General features: G+C 39.3%; 2 protein-coding genes across 6 annotated transcripts in view; both read left to right on the plus strand.

Moving 5' to 3' along the window:
• LOC309849468 (zinc finger BED domain-containing protein 6) overlaps positions 1-754 on the plus strand; it is a gene marked incomplete at its 5' end in the record, with an annotated part of 14,888 nt that extends 14,134 nt beyond the window's left edge. For all 4 annotated transcript variants that reach the window (XM_082702083.1, XM_082702081.1, XM_082702082.1 and 1 more), the window contains one exon: positions 556-754. The remainder of the gene's footprint in view (positions 1-555) is intronic.
• Positions 556-27,445, plus strand: ZC3H11A (zinc finger CCCH-type containing 11A). 2 transcript variants are annotated; one of them, XM_082702085.1, is made up of 16 exons: positions 556-754; positions 2,083-2,202; positions 8,673-8,796; positions 9,888-10,091; positions 10,213-10,329; positions 10,786-10,866; positions 11,661-11,771; positions 12,498-12,560; positions 13,894-13,992; positions 15,664-15,732; positions 20,681-21,184; positions 21,524-21,603; positions 22,899-23,229; positions 24,442-24,608; positions 24,980-25,047; positions 25,460-27,445. In XM_082702085.1, the coding sequence occupies exons 1-16, from the start codon at positions 701-703 to the stop codon at positions 25,716-25,718; spliced, it is 2,451 nt and encodes an 816-aa protein (XP_082558211.1). In that variant the 5' UTR covers positions 556-700; the 3' UTR covers positions 25,719-27,445. The 2 variants fall into 2 exon arrangements, with proteins under 2 accessions (XP_082558211.1, XP_082558212.1); XM_082702086.1 differs by lacking the exon at positions 11,661-11,771.
• Positions 27,446-27,705: the final 260 nt, after the last annotated feature.

A 27,705-nucleotide genomic window follows, 5' to 3' on the forward strand; every position in this document is an offset into this window, starting at 1 on the left:
TCTCCTTGTTGTGATTGGTGTGCAATTACATACCTTGGCCATCTTCATTACATAGGCTAATTCTAGGGTAATTGTTTCAGTTACTCTAGTGAGGCCGTTTTTCCCACCTACTTGTAATTACATACTTTCGGAATAAAAATGCTTGTGAAAATATTGGGACTTCTGTCAGATGAAAAATATCTAAGTTTGTGTGGATTGTAGATTTAGCAAATACCCTTTGTAAAACAATGCTTAAGTCCCATTCGTGATCTAAAATGTAGATCGTTTATGGAATTAGGGCTTATTTAATCTTATGCTGAAGCCATGTAACAAGCTCCATAGAGAATACAAAAGAAGGGCATAGGTGTCCTTAACAAAAGTTTTACATTATAAATGAGAATGTGTAATGTTCACATAAGAATAAAATGTTAATCAGGGTTCATAAAAGCTCTAAGTAGGCAAGCATAATACAATTAAAATTTGGTTTTAACAGTGTGCTCTTAAGTTGAGATGATTTAGAGGAAGAAGTTGAAAGAATTTATCTGAAATACTTTAATTCGTGTCTCCTTATTTTAGGATTGCATTTTAAAGACGATTTCTCTGATTGAGTTGTCTTTTGGAAGACTAAACCCATTTCAAGAGGACTTGGAGCTGGTCCTCGCCTTGAGGAAGCAGTGGCTTGTTTTCAAGAAGCCATTTCTTATATAAGGATCTACTCAGCATGCCTAATCAAGGAGAAGACTGCTATTTTTTTTTCTATTCTACATGTACCAAAGTAAGAATTGGCATCTTTAAAATCAGTTCTTTCCAGGGGCGCCTGGGTGACTCAGTGGGTTAAAGCCTCTGCCTTCGGCTCAGGTCATGATCCCAGGGCCCTGGGATCAAGCCCCGCATCGGGCTCTCTGCTCGGCGGGGAGCCTGCTTCCTCCTCTCTCTGCCTGCCTCTCTCTCTACCTGTGATCTCTGTCTGTCAAATAAATAAATAAAATCTTAAAAAAAAAAAAAATCAGTTCTTTCTGTAATTTCTCTAATAAGATCTGATAATATTTTCCCAGTATACTAAGTGTTCATGTTTTGTTTTGTTCAGCCATTTATTATCTGCTGCAGTTTTCTTAGTAGAGAATAGTACTCCTAGGAGAATTCATTATTCATCTTTTTTTCCTCTTCATTTATGTTCTTCATGTTCTATAAAAGTGAGAAAGTCCACAGTATATAGTCATCATTCACTGTTCTCTTACTGGTAATAATCATCTATTCATAATTAATAATTACCTATTAATAATTGCCCCTGTTCAGGGTGCATTTGATTTGAATTAGGAGTACTTTGGCCTGGCTTGTAAACTTTGGTTTTATTTACTTGTATTAAATGAATGGGTGGGTTGTATTGTACTTCTAGAAACTGTCGTGGGTTGAATTTGACTTTTTTCTTCAGATTTCCTGCTAAATGATAAAGCCATTCTTCTAAATATGCTTTTGTAGCATTTTTGCTTTTTCTGTCAAAACTTCCTGTTTTTCTGCTTGATTCTTTTGCAGCTCCATTCAGATCTATCCACTCTTCTGTTCCTTTGTGACTAATTCTACATGTTTATATATTGTTAGAAAAACTTCAGAAATAACTCAGGGCTGTGTTTAAAATGATCAGTTTTGAGCAAAGCTTTGAACATATATAGCATTGTGTTTCAGATACTGCTGTTGTAGAAGTACATAATGAAGCATGGAATTATTCTTAAAGCCTCATCTCTTTGTGATTTTCCATCAAAAGCTAGTTACACAAGTCAAGATGTATGAAATGGTTTTGAACTATAAATACATTTTTAAAGAGTACCACTTAAAATACTCCCACTTATCTTTTTCAGCCCCATTTCTGCTCATGTCACTTTATGTTGTGAAATCAAATAAAGGAAACTGTCAAGGAATAGATCATAGGAAATTATAAATTTGTTGACCTCAGATTGTTCTTGTCTTCCATCTCTGTTTTCTACCTTGCCTGTCTTTCCTTACTCCTTTTTGTTTGTCTGGATTCCAGGACACTGTTAGGGTGCACACTTTACCTAGGATCTGTTTTGGTACCACATTTCTTTTCTGTATTCTTTCCATTTACAGGGTGACAGCTGTCCCTTCCGTCACTGTGAAGCTGCGCTAGGAAATGAAACTGTTTGCACATTATGGCAAGAGGGGCGCTGTTTTCGACAGGTGTGCAGGTTCCGGCACATGGAGATTGACGTAAGTTTTCAGTTTGTGTTATAATAAGCAGCCTGGTATTGTGATGGGCCAATAAAAAATATAGGGAGAAAGGGGCACCTGGGTGGCTCAGTCGGTTAAGATCTGGCTCTTGATTTTGGCTTAGGTCATGATCTCAGGGTTGTGAGATCAGTCCCCATGTCGTGCTCTGCACTGGGCATGGAGCCTGCTTAAGGAATGACACCTCATATATAATGTACAGATTAAAATTTTTTAATGATGTAATGAAATTTTTGTTATGCTCACTTAATATCTTGATATTTTGGAATATGAGTTGGTATCATTCTGGGAGCCAGTTCGGTAATATATCTGAAGTGTAAAAATGATATGTGTGTCTTTGGGGAATATTTCTGTTTCTCCATTTATTTTATTTTTTTTTAAGATTTTACTTATTTATATGATAGAGATCACAAGTAGGCAGAGAGGCAGGGAGAGAGACAGGGGGGTGGGAAGCAGGCTCCCTGCTGAGCAGAGAGCTGGATGTAGGGCTCAATCCCAGGACCCTGGGATCATGACCTGAGCCGAAGGCAGAGGCTTTAACCCACTGAGCCACCCACGCGCCCCTCTCCATTTATTTTAAACATTCTCAGAGAAAACCTGCAAGTACATTATAAAACATTTTTCTAAGCCACTTGGGAGTAAACTGACATTCCCTGTCACTCCCAAATATGTTCATGAGTATTTCCTACAAGCAAGGACATTCTCCTGGATAACTGTAATATAGCCATCAAAATTAGGAAGTTAACACGGATAGTTTCCCTTCATGTAAACCTCAGAACCCGTTCAAGTTTTGCCACTGTACCAGTTAAGTCCTTTACTGCAGATGGAGCAGGTCCGGAATGGAGTGTCAAATACAGTTGGCATTGCTCTCTCATTCTCCTTCATTCTTAAACAGTTGCTTTTCATTCGCCTTGACACTTCTGGTAGTTCTAGGCCAGTTATTTTGTAGGCTGTCCTTCAATTTGGGTTTCTCTGGTATTTCCTTATTACTCAGCTCAAGTTATGTACCACTGGAAGGAATAGCATAATTCCTCTCAGTGCACACTATTAGGTTGCACAGACATACAATTTCATTATCCCATTACTGGTGGTGGTAACTTGGATCACTTTTTTAAGGTGGTTTGTACCAAATTAGTTGTCTGTAAAGGTTTTTTCTTTGTAACTAATATGTATTTTGTGGAGAGGTACTTTGAGACCTTACTCTCTCATTTCTCACCAGATTTTCAGTTTTTTGCCCACTTATTTGTGTTTGTGAACTCATGGTTTCCTCTTTTATTCAGTGTGTTGTACTCCGTTACTATCATTTTTAATCCATATTTGCCCACATTTGCCCAGTAACAGCTGTTCAAGCTGATTTTGTGTCTTTCTGATGTTTTCTTCATTTCTTGAACACCTTAGTGCATTCTGGCCTGACAAGATTTTTCAGGCTCATCCTATATTTTTCCTCCTCCTGTCCTGGGATTAGTCATTTCTCTAAGGAGCCCTGGATCCTTTTAGTAAAGAATGGTACATATAGAAATAAGATTTGGGCAGCTCCTGGAGTCTCATTGCTTCCAGGCCTGCGGTGGACAGAACAAGAATGTATAAATGGATTTACATACACATATTTCCATCAGCATTTATTCTTTATGTCTGTGTATTGAAAGTCATGAGTTCATATAGATGGCACTGCAGGTTTTAGTCTAGGCTTCTCTTTTTTCTATGCTTGTACCTTTCTTCTCCAAAAGTGAGAAACTTGTCCTTAAGAACACTGGTTTTATTGGTCCCCTTGTTGGGTAAGCCAGTACCGTTCCCAGCCTCTTCCTTCCCCTCAGGCTTGACATCACACACGAGGCTGCTGTCCTACAGGGACATCTTTCTCACCTTGTTTTGGTCCAGTGACCCTGTACTAGGCCTCTGTCCTTGCTCCACCGTAAGCACCTCGTCCTCACCATGTGAGGACAAACATCCTTCTTGACTCCTCTCCACATGAATGCCCTTTTCACACCTTTGGATGCCGTTACTGTGTGCGTGGCAGCCCTCCCACATGAGATGCTTACTTTCCTCACCCTGCTTTATGTTCCAGCTCTGTGCCAGGTCCCCACTTGGGAAGACCCTGCCTGCCTTAACGCCGCTTAGTCATTGTTGTCCATTCTAGGCTCACCCTCCATAAATACACACTCCTCATCCTAAATGGGGATTTCTTCTGCACAGAAGCCTTCCTCGCCCTGCTCAGGCTCCAGCACACTCCTACGCAGGTGCCTTCCCAAGCCCTCCTTAATTCTGATGCTCTAGGCCACCTCAGCCTTGTCACATGGTGCCTTCCTCATTCAGTCAGGCTCTAACACTCTGGTCTGGGCCATGTGCCCTTCCCTCTCCCAGCAAGAGCCTACCTCTCATTCTCAGCCTCACCTAATGCCCTCGGACTAAATTGAGGGAAGCGGGGAAGGAAGGAAGAGACTCACTCTGTAGTTTTAGGCTTGGGCTCGTAGAGCTACTCCATGTGGGCTCCAGATTTATGGCCTTTTAGCTGCATTCTGTGCTGCCTGTCTTCCAAAGAGCAGGGAATTCACTGAATAAATTCAGAGAAATACTGTGCAGCTTTTTTTTTTTTTTTTAAGAAATTTTAGATGTTTTAGCAGCTTTTTTTTTTTTTTAAAGATTTTATTTATTTATTTGACAGAGAGAAATCACAAGTAGATGGAGAGGCAGGCAGAGTGAGAGAGAGGGAAGCAGGCTCCCTGCTGAGCAGAGAGCCTGATGCGGGACTCGATCCCAGGACCCCTAGATCATGACCCGAGCCGAAGGCAGCAGCTTAACCCACTGAGCCACCCAGGCACCCTACTGTGCAGCTTTTGAAAATGCACACTGTTATACTGCCAGCAGAATCTAAATTAATAGCTCCCTAAAGGGTATGTCAGAGTCTTTGAGAACATCCACATTGAGAGATTCCTTGGAATCTCCTGGGACTCAGCATATAGTTACGTTCATGGCTAAGCTTTATTACAGTGAGGGGCTCCCGGGTGGCACAGTTGGTTGAGCATCTGACTCTTGATTTTGGGTCATGTCGTGATCTCAGGGTCAGTCTGGCTCCAAGCTCAGCAGGGAGTCTGCTTGAAATTCTCTCTCCCTCTCCCACTTGTACTCTCTCTCTCCCTCTCTCTAAAATAAATCTTCAAAAATTTTATTACAGTGATGAGGAGATAACACTGATCATAAGAGAGAAAAAGACGTAGAGTCTGAAGGAATCCATGTGTGCATTGCTTTTGTGATCTCCCTCCCATGAACAGAGCACAAACACTTCCCCCAGGGATAAAAATGCAGCACTATGTGTGGGATGTTTCTGCCTAAGGAAGCCCAGTAGAGACTCAGACATCCAAGGTTTTTAATGGGGCTTGTCACGTAAGCACCCTCTACCTATCACATAGTGAAACTAGACTCGCAGAAGGATGGCACGTGTTCAGCATAAGACATCTTCTTTGCACAGTCTAGGCACTGTAATCAGCTGACTGACTAGGAACATCTTAAGGGTCGACTTTGCAAGCAAGGTATCTAAGGGAGCAGTCTTAGGGCTGCTGGGTTCACTCTTTTTTGCAGACTTACTTGGCTACATTTTTCAAAATACTGTATGCTTTCCCTACCTTTGTCTCATCTCTGTTCCTGTGTGCAGAAGGAGATATATACAGAATTACTCATTAGAGCATAATTTGTAATAATAAAATATGCAAAATACATTCATTTAAAACAAATTTGCTACATTCATAAGGGAAGTGCTGGGCAGCTATTAAACATTTTTTAAAGGGAAACTTAATTGGTATGGAAAGATAAGGATATATTGTCAGTGAAAAAGTGAGGGGCAGAATAAGGTGCATAATATGCTGTCATTTGTGTAAATAAGGGAGAAGAAAGTGTTTTTGATTCACATGTGTATTTTTAAATCTCTGTGAGCATAAAGGAGAAATTTGACAACAGTAGCTGTCAGGGAGTGGGGACAGGAATGGGAAAGAGCTTTTTTACTGTAACCCATCCCTATGCAGTTGATTTTCATTATTCATGAGTTCCATGTTTGCAAATTTGCCTACTTGCTAAAATTTACTTGTAACCCCCCAAATCAGTACTTGCTGTGCTTTCATGGGCCATCTGCAAACATGTACAGAGCACTGAGAAATTGGAGTCACCTGACTTACACACTGCCGGCTGAGATAGATAGATAAATATTCTTTTAAGTGTACATGTAAACATTTAAATCAGTCTTCTTTCCTTCCTTCCTCTCTCTCTCTCTCTTTCTCTTTCTTTCAGTAGTAAGTTCTATGCCCAATGTGAAGCTTGATCTCATGACCCCGAGATCAAGAGTCACATGCTCTGCCAATCGAGCCAGCCAGGCGCACCTATAATTTCTTTTTTATGTCTGAGAATTCTATACTCAAGTGGTTCTCTTTGGGTAATAGCATGGCAGGCATTTACTAATCATTTTCCAAGTGGTTTTCATTATTTGTATGTTACTTTTCATTTAGAACCAAAATCCAGTAAGTACATTTTTAAAAGGGAAACTATTGATACGGAAGGATTAGGAGATTTTGTCAGTTGAAATACGACACTGACAATAAATGTCAGGTGACCTGTATAAAGAGGGTACATTACAGAAGTCCTTCAGTAATTTGAAAACTGCTTCCAGGAAAGAAAAACTTAAGCAAAGACAGACCCAGGAGCAAGAAAGATTGGCATTAGGTTCTGCCTTGAGGAGGGAGTAATTGAGTAATTGAAGTTTCTATTTAAAAAACAGTGGTAGCTGTTGTATTTAACTTTTTGGGTGTGCCAGGAGAATGATAAATCCTGTCCAAATTTTTGAAAGGTAAAGGAATTTGCTGTACTTTTTAAAAATGGGCAGTCCACATGTGGCATTAATTTAGGACATAAATCTTGTGAATACTTTTTTTTAGCAAACTGCATTTCAGAGATGTTGAGCTAATTTATGTTTGTATTAGCAGTACCGTTGGACTGTGTGGTTCTGCATCCCCACTGACACGGTGTACTGTCAAATTTTCAGTCTCTCCCTATAATAGATTTTCATCTTTGCTCTTTCCTGGTACATTTGAGGATCTCTTTGTGATGGTCATTATTTCTGTTTCTCTTGTTATATTTTCAGCTTCTGAAGTAATGCTGCTGTGCTTTCCTAGAATTTTAAACCTTAGCTTGCTTATGATGAGAGCTCCATCATAATCCAACAGATTCAAATCTGTCTTCGTCCTTTGTCCCTTGGTTGTCACTAACCACTTCCTCTAAGCTTATCACTATCTTGAATACTCTACCATAGAGAAATTTTGCCTGCTTTGATATCCCCATCAGTGGAATCACAGAGTGTGCACTGTTGTGCCTGGCTTCTTCCTTCTGCACTGTCCTGTGTTCAATGTAGGGACGGTTTATTCCTTCTCAGTACTGGGTAGCATGCTATTGTGCGAATAAACTACAGTGTATTTATCTGTGCTGGTAATAGTGTACATTTGAGTTTCCATTTTGGAGCTATTATAAATAGTATTATTCTGAACCATTCTTTATACATGTCTTTTTTTTTTTTTTTTTTTTTTTAGTTTATTTATTTATTTATTTATTTGAGAGAGGGATAGATCGATCACAAGTACGCAGAGAGGCAGGCAGAGAGAGGGGGAAGCAGACTCCCCACTGAGCAGAGAGCCTGATGTGGGGCTTGATCCCAGGACCCTGGGATCATGACCTGAGCAGAAGGCAGAGGCTTAACCCACTGAGCCACCCAGGCCCCCCTCTTCGTACACATCTAATGTATATCTGAGAATTAATGTATCTATTTTGGCTGGACATATGCCCTATGATCCAACAGTTTATTCTAGGTATGAAGGTGTCTTTTTCCTCATTCCCCTTCATAAGAGTGAGGTAACTTAGGAAGGAAAAGTACCATCCTTAGTGTGTTATTTGTACCTTACTTTGAGAAGTCACGAAAGTGAAAATTTTTCTCAAAGCTGTGAGCTCTCAGTTTTAAATAAACTCCAGTGTATTGGGTCCTTTCTCTGTGCTAAGTGTTTCCTATACATTATTTCATTTTATCCTCCTAAGAAGCCAAGTAGATAGCTCTTGTTTACTGCCATTTTTATGACTGAGGAAACTAAGGCTGAGAGGCATTAAATTATTTGTCCAACATCACACGGCCAGTATGTAGCATAATGTTATCTTTGGTTCCATAATCTTAACTAATATATTGTCCCTCTTCTCTAAATTAAACATAGGCACCTTAGGGGTTCCACCAGCAGGAGATGAGCTACTTTCCTACTCCCTTCATCTCTCCCTCGAGCATGGAGGGCCCCTTTCAGCAACCCCTCTTCTTCTGCTCACCATCTGTTCACATGCCTCAGAGTTTTGAAGCCTGAATGAACTTTATTCAGAAAATAAATGACCACACACCTCATTTTTTATTTGAAAACAATGTATTTTTCTTCCTATAGAAAAAACGTAGTGAGATTCCTTGTTACTGGGAAAATCAGCCAATGGGATGTCAAAAACTAAACTGCGCTTTCCATCACAACAGAGGACGTTATGTTGATGGCCTTTTCCTACCTCCAAGCAAAAGTAAGATGTGTTTTTAATTTTTAAAAGAATAATTACTATTTAATGAACACCTGCTTATGTACATTGGACAGAGTATTTTACAACATTGCCTTTTAGTCTTGGTAGAGAACAGTTTTATTTCCACTTTACAGATGAAGGAACTGAACTTTTAATTGAGGTTAAATGACTTGTATATAGCCATAGTCATAAACAAATTAAGTATCACAGTTAGGATTAAAACTTCATTACCAAAAGTCATGCTGCCTCCCAAATGTTTCTTGGCATGACAGTTTAGGTTACTATACCTTCATTTCCCATTTTCTTATAAGACCCAGTGTGTTTTCCAAAAGAAACCGGATTCTCCAGGCCAGGGTTTGGCAAATCTGGTCCTTCACCCATTTTATAAAATAAAGGTTTATTGGAAGGAAGCCATGCCTGTTCATTCACATATTTTCTATGGCCAGATTTTGTGCTCCTTCTCCACAGAGTTGAGACACAGAGGTCTACAAAGCCTAAAATACTTAATATCTAGCTCTTCACAGGAAAAGTTTGCCAGCCCAACTCTAGGCTATAATCTAAAATAAAACTTATATTCCCCCCAAAACTAGTTTTTACTTGCCGTATCTCCTTTAACATTTCCTACTGGAATGATCAGCCATTTAAAAGCCACATCTTATGCGATTAAAATTTGATGGCTACATGTTGTTCCTTCTATTTAAGAGAAAAAAGTGGGCTTGCTCCTCTTTGGTTTAGTTCAGAAGTATTATCTACCATGTCTTTTAACAGCTCCTTTTTTGCTGAGCAGAAAGCTTCGAATTTCAATATTAAAATTAAATGTCTAGAATTTGTAAAGTTTTATGCACCTGGTGTCCAGATTATTCTGTCTTTTGAACACATACTTTGAACATTGTGTACAGTGAAGAGTTACTAGCTAAAAGCCATTTTTTCCCTCCCTGGGAGTTGAGAACCTAATTGTGAGAATGGAGAAATCAGGTAAAAAGACTTAAGTGGTTGAGGGAAAAGCACCAAACTTAGCATATGTGGTTGGAGATTTTTGATGAATTGGGACTTTATCTTCTATTTTTAATTTATGACTGATGTTGTATGTTCAGCTGTGTTGCCTACTGTGCCTGAGTCACCCGAAGAGGAAGTGAAGGCTAACCAGCTCACAGTTCAGCAGAACAAATTGTCTGTCCAGTCTAATCCCTCCCCTCAGCTGCGAAGTGTTATGAAAGTAGAAAGTTCAGAAAATGTTCCTAGCCCCACCCATCCACCAGTTGTAATCAATGCTGCTGATGATGACGAAGATGATGATGGTAAGTTTTAGCTCTTTCTTTAAGGCAAATAACTGATCAGGGTCACTCAGTGAATTGGAATCAAGATTAAAACTTGAGGCCCTCTGTTAATTGTAAATTTGCCTCACCTGTCGATATATAGATCAGTTTTCCGAGGAAGGTGATGAAACCAAAACACCCATCCTGCAACCGCCTCCTGAAGCTCATAATGGATTACGGACAGCCTCTGCCCGGAAACCTGGAGTCAATTTGAAGCAAGGTAAGAAGAGGCTGCTTTGATCTGCTTCCTGCTCATAAATCTAAAAGCACTGTTGAATGTGCCCAAACTACTTTAAATACATTTGAAATTTAGATCATGGGGGCACCTAGCTGGCTTAGTCGGTTAAGCTGCTGCCTTCAGCTCAGGTCAAGATCCCAGCGTTCTGCGATCGAGCCCTGCATGGGGCTCACTGCTCGATGGAGGGCCTGCTTCTCCTCCTCCCTCTGCTGTTCTCCTGCTTGTGTGCTTTTTCTGTCAAATAAATAAATAAAATCTTAAAAAAAAAAATTTAGATCATGATCACTACCACCTCTCTGTCCCTGACTCCACAGTACACACACCCATACTGACACTTGCTTTCTCTTACTCATTCAGAAAACATTTGCTTGTGCACAAATACAATGCAAAGGGCATGAGATGTTAGTTCCTCATGTGATTTCTGTTTGGGTTTCTCAGGTGAATGTTTGAATTTTGGAATCAAAACTCTTGAGGAGATTAAGTCAAAGAAAATGAAGGAAAAATCCAAGAAGCAAGGTGGTAAGTCATCAGTTATGACACAGACAGTTGAATTTTGCTGGAGAAGAGTAATAAGGAGACTTCTGATAACAAGGACACTGGCAAGAGCCAAAATGATCACATAGATTTTGACTTCTGTGGCTTGTTTGAAGTAAAACACAGACTTATTTAAATCAGGGCTGCTTTTTTAGTACTTGAAAGAACTGCTCTATCTTCAGAAATACAACTCCAAAGAACTACATATAAAAATCATATTGAGAGGAAGACCTTTATTTTGTAGTAGATGAATTCTTCTTAGGGGCTGCTGGAATTTACTAAGGTTGACTTAGCCTGGTCAGTCTATATTTCCAACCCTAAAAATTATAGATAGAGTGTGAAATGTAGAGTTAAAAAGGATCACATGGTTGGTTTTAAGTATTGGCTTGCCAAAGCTTGTTCTGTAGGAACCTTGGAGTTGTGTTTTGCAGGTGATTGAATATAGATTTTAAAAGGTCAAATTGGCTTGGTGGCGGTGTGCTTCAGGTTAACCTTACAATGTTAGCCTTTTCGGTAAATAAAAGTAGATTGAGGGCCTAAGTCACTGAAAATTTTGTATTTTATTTTTACCTTGTGCCCAAAGTAGATAAGAGATAGGGATGATCTCCTTTCCCCCACCCTACCCCAATTCACTGTAGGCAAATAGGAACAGAAAAACTGGCTTATAGTCATCCAGTGGTCAGTATTGAACTTAACTGATCACAGAAGCAAAATTTCTTGGCTTATAATAGCTTTATTTTCCATAAATTATTTGCTGTTCTTTGACTTGCTTTATTCAGAAGGTTCTTCCGGAGTTCCCAGTCTTTTACTCCAACCTCAGCCCATTCCAGGTCCTGAAAAAGAGAATGTCCGGACTGTAGTGAGGACAGTAACTCTTTCCAGCAAACAAGGTGAGGTATAGGTAGGTCTAGGTTGAGAGTTGTCAGGCTGCCACTTTTTAATTGAGCGAGCCAAGTCCTTGAGTGTAGTGTGCCTTTGATGGGTTTGCAGGAAGACCTTAGTTCTGTTGGTCAGATAGAAGAAAAATCAGTGCATTTGACTCTTTAAAGGTTGAAATTCTTGCTCAAGCAGCTCTCATATTTAGGTATATTTAATTTTAAATACTCTGTATCTGTTCAGCAAATTTATTGACTGCCCATTATGGGTAAAGAACTATAGTAAACTTTATAAATTCTAGAAAAATGTAGGACTTTTCCCTTAAGAGTTTTAAACCTGGTAAGAAATATGACACAAGTAATTGTAGTATACAGATATATTTAAATGTGCTGTTCAAACAACAAAGAACTAGAGGAAAGAGAGCTCACTTGCAAAAGTATAGCTTAGGTTTGGTAAGCAATTCAATTGATTATAACACACCTGTTTTCATGTACTTGGCTGCTGTTAATAATTAGGACTGTATTACCGATTCCCTTTGGGCTGTGCATTTGGCTATTTAAATTACTATTTAATAGATTAAATCTTTTTTTACACCATATGACAGTCTTAATACTGAGATCTGACTTTCAAGAGACTTTCTGGGTGGGCTTAAGACATCAGAACATATTTTGTACCCATTATTATTACTGAATACAGAAAAATTAGCTAATTTAGAGAAATTCTGTTTTTTGCCATTTCAGGAGAAGAACCCTTGGTAAGATTGAGTCTCACTGAAAGACTGGGAAAACGAAAATTTTCAGTAGGTGAGATGAATTTTGTGCAGATCCTTTGTTTTCTTCTGTTCATGCATTAACATGATAATGTTCCCCCAAACTGCCTTTATACAATGTCCTGTCGATATTAATTTATTTGCTGGTCCCTCTGAATGCTTGGCTGAAAGAACTTAGAAAATTCTTTGTTTTTCACACGTGCATTATACCTATTACTGATTTACAGAAATTTAGAGTGTTAGAATTTAAGTAGATTATAACCAGCTTTTTAGAAGGTACTCTGTTGAAAAAACAGTAAAGAAGATACCTCTTTGTTTCTTTGGACAAATGAAATTTGAGTTTTTTAGAGGGGAAAAAAGTGTCCCTTTAATATAATTTGGTCCCTGAGTTTACTGATGCTATTTTATGTTTAGGGAAGTGTTTTATCATATTATTGAATTGTTATGTATATACTCTAATGTATCTGTCTCAAAAGAATTTTGAAAATTTTGTCTGATTTAAGCTATTTCTTCATATTTTCCTTAAAGTATGGTTACAAACATGAAATATTACCTATTTTGTGTTATCTTTGATACCATTTTCACTGCCTAAGAAGTTTTAGGTAAAAAATAACAGCTTTTTAAATTCCACATACATATAAACTTTGTTATTTTTTGGTCTCACATTTAAATTATAAATAGAGTAGAGAGAAAATCATACCCTGTGTAGGGTCTTTCGAATTTTTAATGGGATGCCGCAAAGATTATCTTCAGTTGAGCAATGTGAAAAACAATTTTTAACTTGTGACATTTAATCAACTCATATTGAACAGTATAATATAATAAACCACGAGTCAGGAAACTTGGTAAGGTCTTGGCTCTGTCACTAACTGGTGACGAGTTTTTTATAACCTTAGATGTCTTATCTATAAGTGAAGAATGGGGGCTATTTGGTCTTCCCATTTATCATGTCATGGAAAAATACAAAAATTCCTTTGCTGTCTACCAGGAACATCCGAGGTGCATTTAAGCACAGATATGTCTGGAATTGAGCCAAGTGGCCATTTAAGATGGTTTTTGTATGTGAAGTTTTTCTCACATATTACTAATGCTGAATTTTTGCCTTAATCAGGGCTTATCATTCTCCATTTGTAGTTTTAGTCCATTATTTGATAGATGTTGATATGTGCTTCTACTCTTTGTCCCTTTACTCATTTCTTCCTACTGGTACATTTTTATTCTCTAACATTGAGTTTTCTGAGCACACTAGTGAATGAACACACCATATCAATGCAGAAAACTGACAGACTTATTCTGCATTGTCTCTTTTGCTTGTATTTCTTGACCTTGTTGAAGATTGATTTGAACTAAGTTCTCTCCGTTTGTAGGGGGTGACAGCGATCCTCCGTTAAAGCGTAGCCTTGCACAGAGGTTAGGGAAGAAAGTGGAAGCTACAGAAACGAACACTGACAAAGCACCAAAGAAAGGTACCTTTGTTCTAATACACTGTGTGTGTGTGTTCATGATGCTTGTTCTTTGTAATGTTAACAGACGTTGTTCATCATTCTTTTTTGCTCAGGTAAATTAGATTATCTTGTGTCTGCATTATTCTGCAAACATTTGAGTATTTACTCTGCTGGATTCTAGGGAGATGCCACTGGATAGAATAAATACCATCACAGTCTTCAGGAACTTACAGTATAATGGCAGATAGGAATATTTATATATATTGTGATAAATTTCGTGATGGAAAAAGTACACAGTGTTATGGGAGCACACAGGAAGGGCATCTCTTACCATCTGTCAGGAAAGGGTCCCCAAGGCAAATTATATTGAAACCTAGACCAGAAACATGAGTTAGGAATAGGCAGGTAATGTTGAAGGACCAGAGCCTATGCTGAGGCAGAGAGAAAAATATATGCAAAGGCACAGAGCTAAGAAAGCAGGTTGTACTCAAGGGACTGAGTGTGGTTGAAACATAGAACTGGGGTAAAGAGCATGTTGACTGGAGAGGAGAAGGACATAGATCATTTGGAGCCTTTTAAACCAGGGTAGAGAGTTTGGGCTTAGTAGCAAACCATGGATGGGAAGGTTATGAACAAAATCAGAAGCTCAGATTTGCCTTTTAGAACCATTGGCCTGCCTAAAATATGGAGAAAGGTTAGAAGGACAAAAATCCTATCTAGGATATGAGTTAGCAGCCTGTTATAAAATAATGTAGACAAGAGGAGTTAGTGGCATAGAATTTAGTGTTCTTAAAAGTTGGTATGGAGAGATGTGGACTAAATTGAGAGATATTTGGGAGTTAGAATGATTACGTGGTTGAAGTTCTATTTATAGAAAGAAGTCAAGGTTGGAATTTGTTTTCCTTTTATGACTTGGCAGTGAAACATGGTGTTAATTACTAAAAGAATAGGTGGTGTTTTTCCCCTTTTATTGTGTTTAGTTTTAACTTGTCTTGAAACTTTTTTCCACTGTTCCTATAGCCCAAGAGGCTTTGATGAGTAGATGTTTTCATCTAGGGCCTTTCTTTGGATTCTCAGAGAACAACTTTTTCTTTGCAGTCATAACCTTTTCCTCCTTGCCTATTGATTATACTAAAAATTTTCATAACTAAAAATTACATTTTAAATAGATTGAGGGAGCCTTTTGATGCCATTAAGAGTATAAAAGTTTGTATAGTAATAAAAAAATTATTTCCCTGAGGGGTGCCTGGGTGGCTCAGTCGTTAAGCATCTGCCTTCTGCTCAGGTCATGATCCCAGCGTCCTGGGATTGAGCCCCGCATTCTGCTCCCTGCTCAGCGGGGAGCCTACTTCTCCCCCTCCCACTTCCCCTGCTTGTGTTCCCTCTCTCACTGGGTCTGTCTCTCTCAAATAAATAAGGAAAATCTTAAAAAAAAAAAATTTTTTTCCCTGAATTCAATAGTTTTTGCTTTTCAAATCTAAAAAAAGATTTTATTTTTTTAAGCCTTCCCAAGTGCTCTAGGGAATCCATGATTCACAGAGGTCTTGTTCTGTGGAAAAGAAAAATTTTAAGACCTTAAGAGATTTTTTTTTTAAGTATTTGCATTAGAAAACAAACATAAGCCTAATTTGTGAACTTTGAAAAAAAGGTCTCTGTTCAACTTTTGGTTTTTTTAAATGTGTTTTTTTACAGTTCACGTTTCCAAGTCTCTGAAGGAGCGATTAGGCATGTCAGCTGGTCCCAACAGTGAGGAGGCAGCAGGTAAGTAAACCCTAAGACCAGCTTCTGATATTTTTTTCCTTCCTGTAACAATATTTACTTTTTCTCCGATTTATTTTCTTGTTAGGTTAGGACTTGTGGTTAGGTTAAGGCTTGTGATTTTTGTGGTTTTATATATACGTTTTTTTTAAGTAATTGACAACTCACTAGTATTAATTCTTTTTTTAAGATCTTATTTATTGGCGAGAGAGAGAGAGAGAGAGAGAATGAGTAGTGGTGAGGGGTGGGGGGTGGGGAGGAAGAGAAAGAGAGAAGCAGACTCCCTGCTGAGCAGGAAGTCTGCCCAGGGACTCGATCCTAGGATCTGGAAATCATGACCTGCACCAAAGGTAGATGTTTGACTGAGCCACCGAGGTGCCCCATGAATCCTCTTCTTTAAAGATGGTGAAATGATGACTTCACCACAGCATTAGTAGCTAGAAACTAGAAACCACCTAAACACCCAACAAAAATTCAACTAAGGTGCTTATGTACAAAAATAATTATTGTCACAAGTCATATTTTGAACAATAATGATTTGAAAAACTTCTCACCTCGTATTGAATGAAGAAAGGTTACAAAAGAACACATACTGCTTTTGACCTTTGGATTTAGAGTAAGAATCTTATTTTGTGGGGGTGATGAAGCTTATTTTCTCATTGTAAAAACTTATTCTCAGAAATAACATCCTTATGTATGAGATGATTCCAGTTTTGTAAAGATAAAAATACATGCCTGGGGAAAACACTGCAAAAATACACCAAAATAATTTTCTTCTCTATATTCTATACTCTTCCTGTACTCTTGATTTTTAATGCTTTTAAATCATAAGATCTAACCACTTAGTGTTTATATGTATATAGTTTAAAGAACAGTAAAATGAACCTGTACCCCAGCCATCCTGTTCTTTTGTACCTCACTCTTCTGATTGAGCCAGGCTGGCGCCCCTCAGTTTGCTGCTTTTTCATTTTTATTTCTATGTTTATGAATGGTGTTAGCCTGTGTTTCTGTTTTTTCATCCTATCCTTATCTGGTTTATATATTAAGATTTTTACCAGCATCATAAAAGGAGAATCTGATGTCAGACATTCCTACCCCCTTTTTTTTTTTTAAGATTTTTATTTATTCATTTGACAGAGATCACAAGCAAGCAGAGAGGGAGAAGCAGGCTCCTCGCTGAGCAGAGAGCCCGATGTGGGGCTCGATCCCAGGACCCTGAGATCATGACCTGAGCTGAAGGCAGAGGCCCAACCCTCTGAACCACCCAGGCGCCCAGACATTCCTACCTTTTTGTAAAGAACCTGGGTTTATTCTTCAGAAACTTTTAGAATTTTCTCTGTATTCTTCCCTACTGTGTTGGAATTTTAGTACAGTAGGTCTAAACATGGCACTTTTGGTTTATTCAGCCCAGTGTTCAGTAGGCCTTCCAGATCTGAGGACTTAGTTCTAGAAAACATTGCTCTCATTTCTGAGTATGTCTTCCCACACTTCCTTTGGTTTTTCTGTGCATTCTTACCAAACAGAAGCTGAAATGGCAGGACATAGGCTTCATGTCTCTTTTAACTTTGCCGTCATGCTCTCCACTCCTTGGCTTTTTGTTTGTCTCTTTGTTTGGTTTTGATTTTTGCCTCACCTCTGGTCTTTGCTTGGCTTTATTATCTAGGTCAGGAATTGACAGACTTTTTCTATGGAAGGTCAGATAGCAAATGTTTTCGGTTTTGGTGTTGCAATCTCCTCACAGCTACTGCACCATGCCATCGTCATGCAAAAGCAGTCCTGTGCAGTATGTCTGTCCATCCGTTTGTCCGCGCGGCTGCGTCCTAATCAAGCTGTGTTACACAATGGAGGCAGAAGCCCATCTGCTGTAGTCTGCCAGGCCTCTTCTAGATGGCTGATTTTTGACCAGCCTTGTCTCTTTGATGCTTTTCAGTTCCTTTGGTAGGGTTTATTTGTGCATCTGTGTCTTGTTTGTTTTTGAAGACTTACTGGTTTGACAGAGAGATAGCAAGAAGAAACACAAGCAGGGGGAGTGAGAGAGGGAGAAGCAGGCTCCCTACTGAGCAGGGAGCCCAATGCTGGTATTGATCCCAGGGTCCTGAGCCAAAGGCAGACACTTAACAACCGAGCCACCCAGGTACCCCAAGTGCTCCTGTGCATTTATCTTCCAAAGACCTTTTTTTTCTTGTCTCTGTTTTTCTCCTGGTTTTATAGCCTGATTTCGGGCTCCCCTAGAGTTTCTACTTGGAATCATTTAAAAAGAGGGAAAAAAAAGTGTGTATTATTTTGTCGTCTTCATCACTTCTTTGTTTTGATCCACTTTTAATGTTGTTGTTTCATAGCACTTGGGTTTCCTGTGGCGGTTCTAAAGGTCTTACTCCCAAGTGGTCCTCTCTCCTAACTGGGAGGCACAAGTGAGGGCTGCCTGCATTGGGGAGGGCATGCTAAAAGGCAGCTTGCGGGGGCACCTGGGTGGCTTATTCGGTTAAGTGTCTGCCTTCTGCTCAGGTCATGATCCCAGAGCTCTGGGATCGAGGCCCGCATCAGGCTCTCTGCTCAGTGGGGAGTCTGCTTCTACTTCTCCCTCTGCCTGCCTCTCTGCCTACTTGTGCTATGTCTGTCAAATAAATAAAATCTTAAAAAAACTAAAAATAAATAAAAGGCAGCTTGTGTGGGTTGCAGGCTAGAAGTTTGGGGGCCCATACCATTGCCACAGTAAGAAAGATTCTTTCCTTCCCTGGCTTTCCTTTTGCCTCTTCTCCCCTGTTGTTTTTCTGCTTGGCATTTGTTCATCTTCTCCAGCCCCACCTCCTAACTCGCTCCCCTTCCCAGCAGATTCTCCTCTTTTCCAGGAGCAGTTCCCAGAAGGTGGTCATGACTGGTCCACGTGTGCTGTACGGCATCCTTATATTTCTACCCACGGTCGCTTTTCTTACTAGTTAGGCGGTTTTCTTTGACTACTGGGAAGAACAGATCTCAATCCTACAGTTTCATTTGTTCTTTTTCTCTTTTTCTGTAAATTCATATAGCTGCTGTCTTCTCTCAGAAATCCCTCAAGATTTATGCTGTCAATGGCAGCTTATTCTCCACTGCTATTGTGGATTTATTCTATTTTTAATGTCTTCTCTGTTGTTTTGATAAAATTTTGGTAGAGTGGGGAAATAAAATCTTCAACCATTCACACAATTCCTTGGAGTGGTAATTTTGAGATCAATCCACCATCTTTAAGTGGGGAAAAAAAATTTTTTTAAAGCCTAACGAAATAATTCAGTATCTGTTTGAGTGCTTCCTATGTACCATTATACTAAAATATTTCCAGTAATTACATTTAGTCAGTTTTCATGAAGTATCTAGTATGGCTGGAAATGCAGGACATTGCAGTACTGTGGGAGCAGTGCTGTGATCACAGAAATAAACTAGATTGAAATAAACTACATAGAAATAAACAGAGATTGGTGGGTGGTTCTAAATCGAACTTAGTTAAAACTAGGCAGCAAGAGAATGAGACCAATAGGGCACATTCTCTGTAGAAGGCACAGCATGTTCAAAAGATCAGAAGGTGAAACCAAACATGATATGTTTAAGGTTGTTAAAGGATATTTTTTGTTTTGGATCTTTCACTAAAAGCTATTAATCAGGGGCGCCTGGGTGGCTCAGTTGGTTAAGTCTGCCTTTCAGCTCAGGTCACGATCTCATGGTCCTGGGATCAAGCCCTTGGACAGGCTCCCTGCTCAGTAGGGAGTTTGCTTCTCCTTCTCCCTCTGCCCCTTTCCCCTCCTCGTGCTCTCTCCCTCTCAAAAAATAAAAAAATAAAATCTTTAAAAAAAAAAAAAAAAAGCTGTCCTTTAGTTAACAAATGCGTGTGTACGAACGATCTCCATTATTTTTCTGGTTTTTCCCACATCACTTCATTATTTCTTTGAGCCCTCAGTAAAGATGAGCATATCTGTCAAGTGTGAAAGTTGCTCTTTAAACAGATGTAGCATGACTAACATATCATTAAAAATAGCTCTTCAGTAGCATGCCTGTGTCTCGGCCTTCCCCATTTTTCTTCTGTCTTGTTACCTGTTTTACTTCTATTCATCCTTCAAATGTCACTTAAACATTACTTCCTCTGAAAAGATTGCCTCGACTAATTCTTAGACAAAGGCTGGGGTTCTTGCTTTTATAGTATTCTACTTCTTGTATGAAAGTTGTCATTATTGGGGTTCCTGGCTGGCTCAGGCCATAGTGCATGCAGTGCAGCTCTTGATGGCAGGATCATGAGTTCAAGCCCCATTGGGCTTAGAGCTTACTTTAAAAAAAAAAAAACCCACAAATTTAGTATTATCATATTGTAAACTACATTTGGTCAGAGACTGTGTCTTATCGTTGTATTTCTAGCACAGTGTCCCGCACATGTTTATAATGAATGGAAGAATTAATTCATTGCCATTTTGTTAAGATTTACAATGACGAGGTGCCTGGGTGGCTCAGTGGGTTTGGGGCCTCTGCCTTCAGCTTAGGTCATGATCCCAGGGTCCTGGGATCGAGCCCTGCCTCCATCAGGCTCTCTGCTCTGCAGGGAGTCTGCTTCCTTCTCTCTGCCTGCCTCTTTGCCTACTTGTGATTTCTGTCTGTCAAATAAATAAATAAAATCTTTTAAAAAAACCAAAAGATTTACAATGACAACCATCTCCAACTAATACATGGCTTTGAGATTCTTCAGGGATAAGCTTTTGTCTAGAACCCCAACAAATTTTTGCCACCTAAGAGTTTTCTTTGAGGTCCACTACCTGAAATGTGCAGTATTTTAAAACTGAAATTGAAACTAATATGCTTTGATCATTTTAATTACCTGTCTACAAGATAGCGCTCTATTAGGACTCTGCCCTGTTCTAAGAATAGACAGCATAAGTTGTTAAGCGGTGAGCTCTAAATACAGTGACTTGTTTCTCCCTCCCCGTAAAAACAGAGCGAGGCACTAAAGTTGGTGAAATCCATGTGAAGACATTAGAAGAAATTCTTCTTGAAAAAGCTAGTCAGAAACGTGGAGAATTGCAACCTAAACTGAAGACCGAAGGACCTTCAAAAGTTGATGATACTACTTTAGGAACAAGAAGCCCCTCCACCATCAGAATCAAAACCTTCTCTGAGGTCCTGGCTGAAAAGAAACATCGGCAGCAGGAAGCAGAGAGACAAAAAAGCAAAAAGGATGTAACTTGCATCAAGCTAAAGACAGATAGTGAAATTAAAAAAACAGTGGTTTTGCCACCTGTAGTTACCAGCAAAGGACAATCAGAGGAGCCAGCAGGTAGAGCGAAGTCCATGCAGGAGGTGCACATCAAGACGCTGGAGGAAATTAAACAGGAGAAGGCACTGCGGGTACAGCAGAGCTCTGAGGGCAGCACCAGCTCCCAGCCTCAGCCTGAGGCCACCCCAGGGGCAAGGCGGCTTCTCCGAATCACAAAAAAAACAGGTAACACCACAGTTGGTCTGTAGTACCATTTCCCCAGATCATATTTCAAAGTGCAGTATTGCTCAGGATTTTCCTAGGCGTTCTGTGAGAACTTGACTCAGATAACTTTGAAGACCACTGGGTCAAATGCAGTTAAGCTCTTTCTTTGCAGGAGCGCTATTATATACACCTTTGATATTTTAAGGTGTTTTTTGAAACTTTATGAGGACGAATGGGCTTCATCTACAATTTTATTTGTTCTATCTTACCTTTATTTTCATTAAGAAAAGTTTTGCTTTCATCTGTTCTGAAGTTGCAACCTAAATGAAATAATTAATGGTGGTTTTAATGTGAATATAGGTATAAAAGAAGAGAAGAAACTACAAGAAGGGAGTGAAGTTGCTTCCCAGAGCGGGGTTAATAGAACAGAAGCTAAAGAGGTGAGTTTATTTAAGATCATTTCATGGTTTTGTTCATGGCGGGCAAAGGCCAGGTGGATGATAAAATGTGCCTTTTAGTTTTAGCTAATAAATTTCTTTTTAATGCTTTAATAATAAACTAGGTAAACAGTTATACTTTTTTTAATAAAAATTTCATCTTTTTTTTTTTTTTAAGATTTTATTTATTTGACAGAGAGCACGCACAAGTAGGGGGAACAGCAGGCAGAGGGAGAGGGAGAAACAGGCTCCCTGCAATGTGGGCTCGATCCCAGGACTGTAGGATCATGACCTGGGCCAAAAGCAGATGGCCAATGATTGAGCCACCCAGGCACCCCTATGCTTACACTTTTCTATGAGAATTTTGTGTACTTGTGTTTTTATTTGTTGTCTGCCCCTTAAAATTGTTGTTGTTGTTTTTTAACTAAGCATAATGGCACTTAACTGTACAAAAATTGGGAACTTTTATCTTTTAAAAGAATTAAAACCCCATAATTCCGCAACCCAGATACAACACCCTATAGCTTTTTTTTTTTTCAGGTATTTTTCTCAAGTCTTTTATTTATGTACATATGTATGTGAACTTGTTCATTGTCTAACTCATGTTTAGAAAGTAATTGATACCTTCATAGTGTAACACTTAGCAGCCTGCTTTGTTTTTGCTGTATTCATAGTTCTTTGGGATGTCCATTTTTACTGACCACATAATGTTCTATTATGTCAGTGTAGTCTGCTTCTGGACATTAAGATTTTGCTTTACACAATTAATGAACATCATTGTATATAAATCTTGGTGCAAGTGTCTGATTATTTGGGAGGCATTTGTATCTGACTTAGGGTCATGATTGTCTGTGCCTACAAAATCAGGGTTTTCATTGTTTCATACATCTTTAACTTTCATCTTCAGCTAGGTATTTTCTATTTAATATCAAAGAGCAAAAGCTCTTGTGTTTTAGATCATGTTAAACTTTGCTTGACATGGATGTCAGCTCAGTAAATTATAAACAAGATTTTCTTAATTGAGATAAAATTGACATATTTTTTCTTTTAAACAAATTTTTGTTTTGTTTTGTTTTGTTTTTAAGATTTTATTTTTTAAGTAACCTGTACACCCAGCGTGGCGCTCGAACTCACAACCTCGAGATCAAGAGTCACTTGCTCTGCCGAGTCAGCCAGGGACCCCAAGTTTTTTTTCGGTTGTTTTAATTGAGCTATAAAGCCTGGTAACTTACAAATAATTATCATACAGATTGTTAGAAGTATCGAATTTTAAATCTTTCATATAAATTTACGCTCAGGTTTCAGAAGAGGCCACAGGAGTTGGCATTACTAAAATTCAAGTCAAGAGATGTGAGACCATGAGAGAGAAGCACATGCAGAAACAGCTGGAGAGGGGAACCTCACAGAAGGAGAAATCAGTTCTGACACCTCTCCGGGGAGACGTAGACTCTTGCAATACTCAGATAGGAGAGAAGCCGGTGCTCACTCCTGTGCCGGGCCTCACACGGCACCTGGCAAAGCGGCCTTCCACAAAGTCATCCCCAAAAGCAGAGGTGGAAACCTCAGGGAGTGGGGACTCGATATTGAATGTGAAGTGTGCAGCACAGAGCTTGGAAAAACGGAGTAAAGGTAAGTCGTTTTTCTAGTGTGTCTTGCTTTAGGATTTGAAAATTACCAAGTTTCTAATAACTCCCTAGCAGTAAGTTAAATTCCATTTGTGTTGTATACTTGTCACATAGGTGAAAAGTAGTATTTCTGATAATTGTACTTAAAAGGACAAATCTTCTTTCTCAGAATTTAAAATTGCTGTTTAAAAAGCTTTGTCGGGGCGCCTGGGTGGCTCAGTGGGTTAAGCTTCTACCTTCGGCTCAGGTCATGATCCCAGGGGCCTGGGATCGAGTCCCGCATTGGGCTCTCTGCTCAGCAGGGAGCCTGCTTCTCCTCATCTCTCTCTCTGTCTGTCTCTCTGCCTATTTGTGATCTCTCTCTCTGTCAAATAAATAAATAAAATCTTTAAAAAAAAAAAGCTTTGTCTAAGGGCACCTGGTGGCTTGGTCTATTAAGCCTTGGGCTCATGTCATGATCCCAAGGTCCAGCGATTGAGTCCCGCATCGGGCTCCGTGTTTAGTGGGGAGTCTATGCCTGCCCCCCCTTCCCCTGCTCGCCCACTCTCTAAAATTAAAATATTTTTAAAAAAATAAAAGCTTTGTTTAAAGCTCACTTTGGCAGCACATATACTAAAATTGGAATGCCCCAGAGAAGATTAGGATGGCCCCCTTTGCAAGAATGATACACAAATTCATGAAGCATTCCATATTTTTAAGTAAGTCATGGGGACGTAACATAGCATGGTGACTATAGTTAAGAATACTGTATTGCATATTCAAAAGTTGCTAGGAGAGTAGATCTTAAAAGTGCTCACACAAAAAAATTGTAACTGTATGGTTATGGATTAACTAGACTTATTGTGACGATCATGTAGTCATGATATATACAAATATTAAATCATGATGTTGTATTCCCAAAACTAATACCATGTTATATGTCAACTATACCTCAGTGGGGGGATAAAAACTCTCTGTGGTGCATCTTTCCTCTGGTTTTGAAGAAGAAAAACACCAGGGAACAGAAGAACAGTAGCGAAGTCAAGAGCCAGTGAAAAGAATTATTTGAGTATACACTTTATGGCCACATTGTAGTGCACGTTGTTTATGGATTATTTTCAGTTTAGGGGTGTGTGTGGTATTTCTAGTATTGCGAAGGAATTTAGCTATTCTTAAGTTATTCTCCGTGTGAAAGAAATTATTTTAGCTATTAATCAGATATTTTTCTCCCTTGCAGCTAAACCCAAAGTCAATGTGAAGCCATCTGTGGTTAAAGTTGTCTCATCCCCCAAATTGGCCCCCAAACGCAAGGCAGTGGAGGCGCACCCTGCTGTCATTGCAGCTGTGAAGCCGCTCAGCTCCAGCAGCGTCCTGCAGGAAAGCCCCACCAAAAAAGCAGCTGTGGTAAGTAGTAGGTCTGGCTGGGTGGTATTTTGCACAGTGTGGTAGGAAAGCAGGGAGCAGTCACTGTGCTAGCTCTCTCTGTCCGTGTGCTACTTCTGCCATTTCCAAAGCATCTTAGTTATTTAGGTTGCTACTGTATTTTATATTCACAGACATTTGTGGAGTGGCAGAATGGAATTTTTTTTTTAACTAATTCTTAAGGGGGGCAAGATACTTGGCTTATTTCTATACTCAACCTTTAGATGACTTATTCTTGGATTTCCGAGCTTACGGAATGATAACCATGATTCTAAGAAAGTGCCAAAGTAAATGAATATGCTCAAATAAGAAAAGCCCGACTCCCACTGAATTACCTTCCTTTTACTTTTTAGGCAGTTGTCCCACTCCTTTCTGAGGACAAATCAGTCACTGTGCCTGAGATGGAAAAACCTAGAGACAGGTAATACCTTGCAGTTCTTCTTAACCAAACTTTAGGTTACTATATGCACTAGAGAATGACAGTGCTTAAATAAATCTTCAAACATGTCCAGCTTAGCCACTCACACCAACTTAATAGCCAACTTAAATAAATCTGCTAAACTTCCAATTAATTACAAGAAAACATGCACGCAGGGTTGCCGTTCTCCTTAGGTGCTGCTGTTTATATATTGACTGTATTATTTTTACAGTGTTTTAAATATCTGTTTGAATGGATCTTTAAAAAGTTGAAAGTGCCTTATCTCAAATCAGTATCTGTATTTTATTATCAGAGATGACTCTTTGCTAACTGTTCCTGAGACCACGCAGGACCATTCAGTCAATCATCAACAAAGGGCAGGTTTCTAATAATCTTTTGGGTTTTTCCCTTGCAGTCTTATGTTGCCTCCAACCCAGTCCTCTTCAGATTCCTCCCCACCAGAAGTATCTGGCCCTTCTTCTTCTCAGATGGCCACGAAAACTCGCCGACTCAGTTCCACCTCAACAGGAAAGCCCCCGCTTTCTGTGGAGGATGATTTTGAGAAACTAATATGGGAGATTTCAGGAGGCAAATTAGAAGCTGAGATCGACTTGGATCCTGGGAAAGATGAAGACGACCTTCTGCTTGAGCTGTCAGAGATGATTGATAGCTGAAGGCGGTAGAACATTTTTTAAAAAAAAAAAACTGGACTTAGTTTCATCTATTATAACATTTACCCAAGATGATCGTTTCTTTAGTCTAGCATTTACCCCAAATCAGAAGTATACCTCTGAATTACCTGTATGTGTCCTGAATTCCTTGGGGTCAGATTTTTAAAGTCCCCTCGATAACCCATTTTGTCCATTCGATGCCATGGTTTAGCATCTGTGAGAAAAATGTTCTGTCTTATACCTCTCCACAAAAAAACTGAGAGGGAGATCCAAGTCGAAGGGTGCAAGAGAACTTAGTGACTCCTTGAGGTGTTTGTCAGTTTGGGCCCCCCCCCCTTTGCTGTAGTATTTCTTTTATGTATTGTCTTAATGTACTTATTAATGTAACCTGAGTTTGAAAAGGATGAAGACCAGCTGCTGCCAGTAAGGACCAAATTTCACTCTATCACTAAACAAAAGATCCACTCCGTCTGCGTTAAATTGTATGTCTTTTTAAAAGTATTTGGAGATTCAACTAAGCTTTAGAGAAGGCTGAGCAACTCTGGAAGCTCATAATCTGGACATAACTTTTTCGACCTGATTTCCATGCTTCTGCTGCTCTGTAAGCCTCTGAAGAGCAATAGCTAATTTTATTATTACTGTAATTTTTTTAAGGCTTTAAAGTGCCTCAGGGGTCCTCTGAAACTAATTTTCTATTTCTGGGATTCCCTGGATTCTTAATAAGAGATGGTGACATAATGATTAGAGGAATTCTTTTTTTTAGCATGAAAGTTGTCCCTTCTCTTCTTCAGTACTTGCCTCCAACTGGCATTGAATTATCACAGGGATTAAAATCAGTTTAATTTTTTATTCTAACTCTCCCAGCTAACTCCTCTTGCCCAGTATTTATTTGGTGCCCGTTAACCACCAGAGGGAAAAAAAAAAAATGAACTCCTCCAAGCTGCCAGTATTTGTCTCTGGACTGTAGCAGTACACTGAACTGTACTGAAGCGGGGGTGATTGAGATGCTCTGGGGGTGTATTGTATACCTTCCAGTTTTCTTCATTTCTGAATTGAATTTTCTTTTCTTGATGTCAGTCTCCTTCATACCACCTCAAGGTTTAGACTTGTGAAGGAACAAGTATGATGGGGATAAGAGTCTTGAAAGGAGACATATTGTACATAATCAGAAGGAAGAGGAAAGAAGGACTTGTCTGACTTGCAATTTTGCTGTAGGTGGCCAGTTCTGTTTCTCATAGGGAAATCTGGTCCACCTGTCGCGTTGGCTCCTAAGGAACTGCTGTTGTAAGCGGCTCATCAAGAGTTGCACCTCACGTAGCCTTGTTGGGAACATGGAAACGGAAGAAAGCCACAGGACTGCCCGTTCAGTCTTGGGAAGATCTGGATGATTCTGCACAAGCAAAAATGACTTGAAATTTATGTATAGACACCTCTCCACCAATCCATCTTCAGCTGACTGAATGTTGTATAATAGCCCTTCTCCAAAGCAGGGGTGGAATGTTCTGGTTTCACCACAGATTTTCTACTCATTTCATTTTTGGAATCCACTTAAAGATTCCAGGTCCCTTTTGTATATAACCTTTATCCTTTTGCTTTTTTAAAAATAATTTTGTTTCATATTTAAAGTCCTTGTATTAGTCGATGATTCATGTTCAGCATTATTTGAACCATTTGCCATTACAAGAAAGAGAAATACTTATTTGTGTTTTAAATAAAACTGGTGTAGGAAAGTCTGGACGTTGTGAGTTAAATGGTCATACATCCCTTCAGCCTAGGATCTGCCTCGATGGGGGTCCAGTCACAATGTTGTTGGTCTCTTGCATAAATGCTCGAATTTCACAGATAACTGTGTGGCTTTAGAAACTTCTCACAAGGATGTATTGCCAAACTTAAAGTGTGCTGTTTTAACCGCATATACTTCAGGCAAGAATATTATTAAATGGGAGGATTTTCTTACCCAGCACTAATATAGAATCAGTATCCTTGTAGT

Source organism: Mustela nivalis (genome assembly GCF_964662115.1).
Source record: "Mustela nivalis genome assembly, chromosome: 16".
NCBI lineage: Eukaryota > Metazoa > Chordata > Mammalia > Carnivora > Mustelidae > Mustela > Mustela nivalis.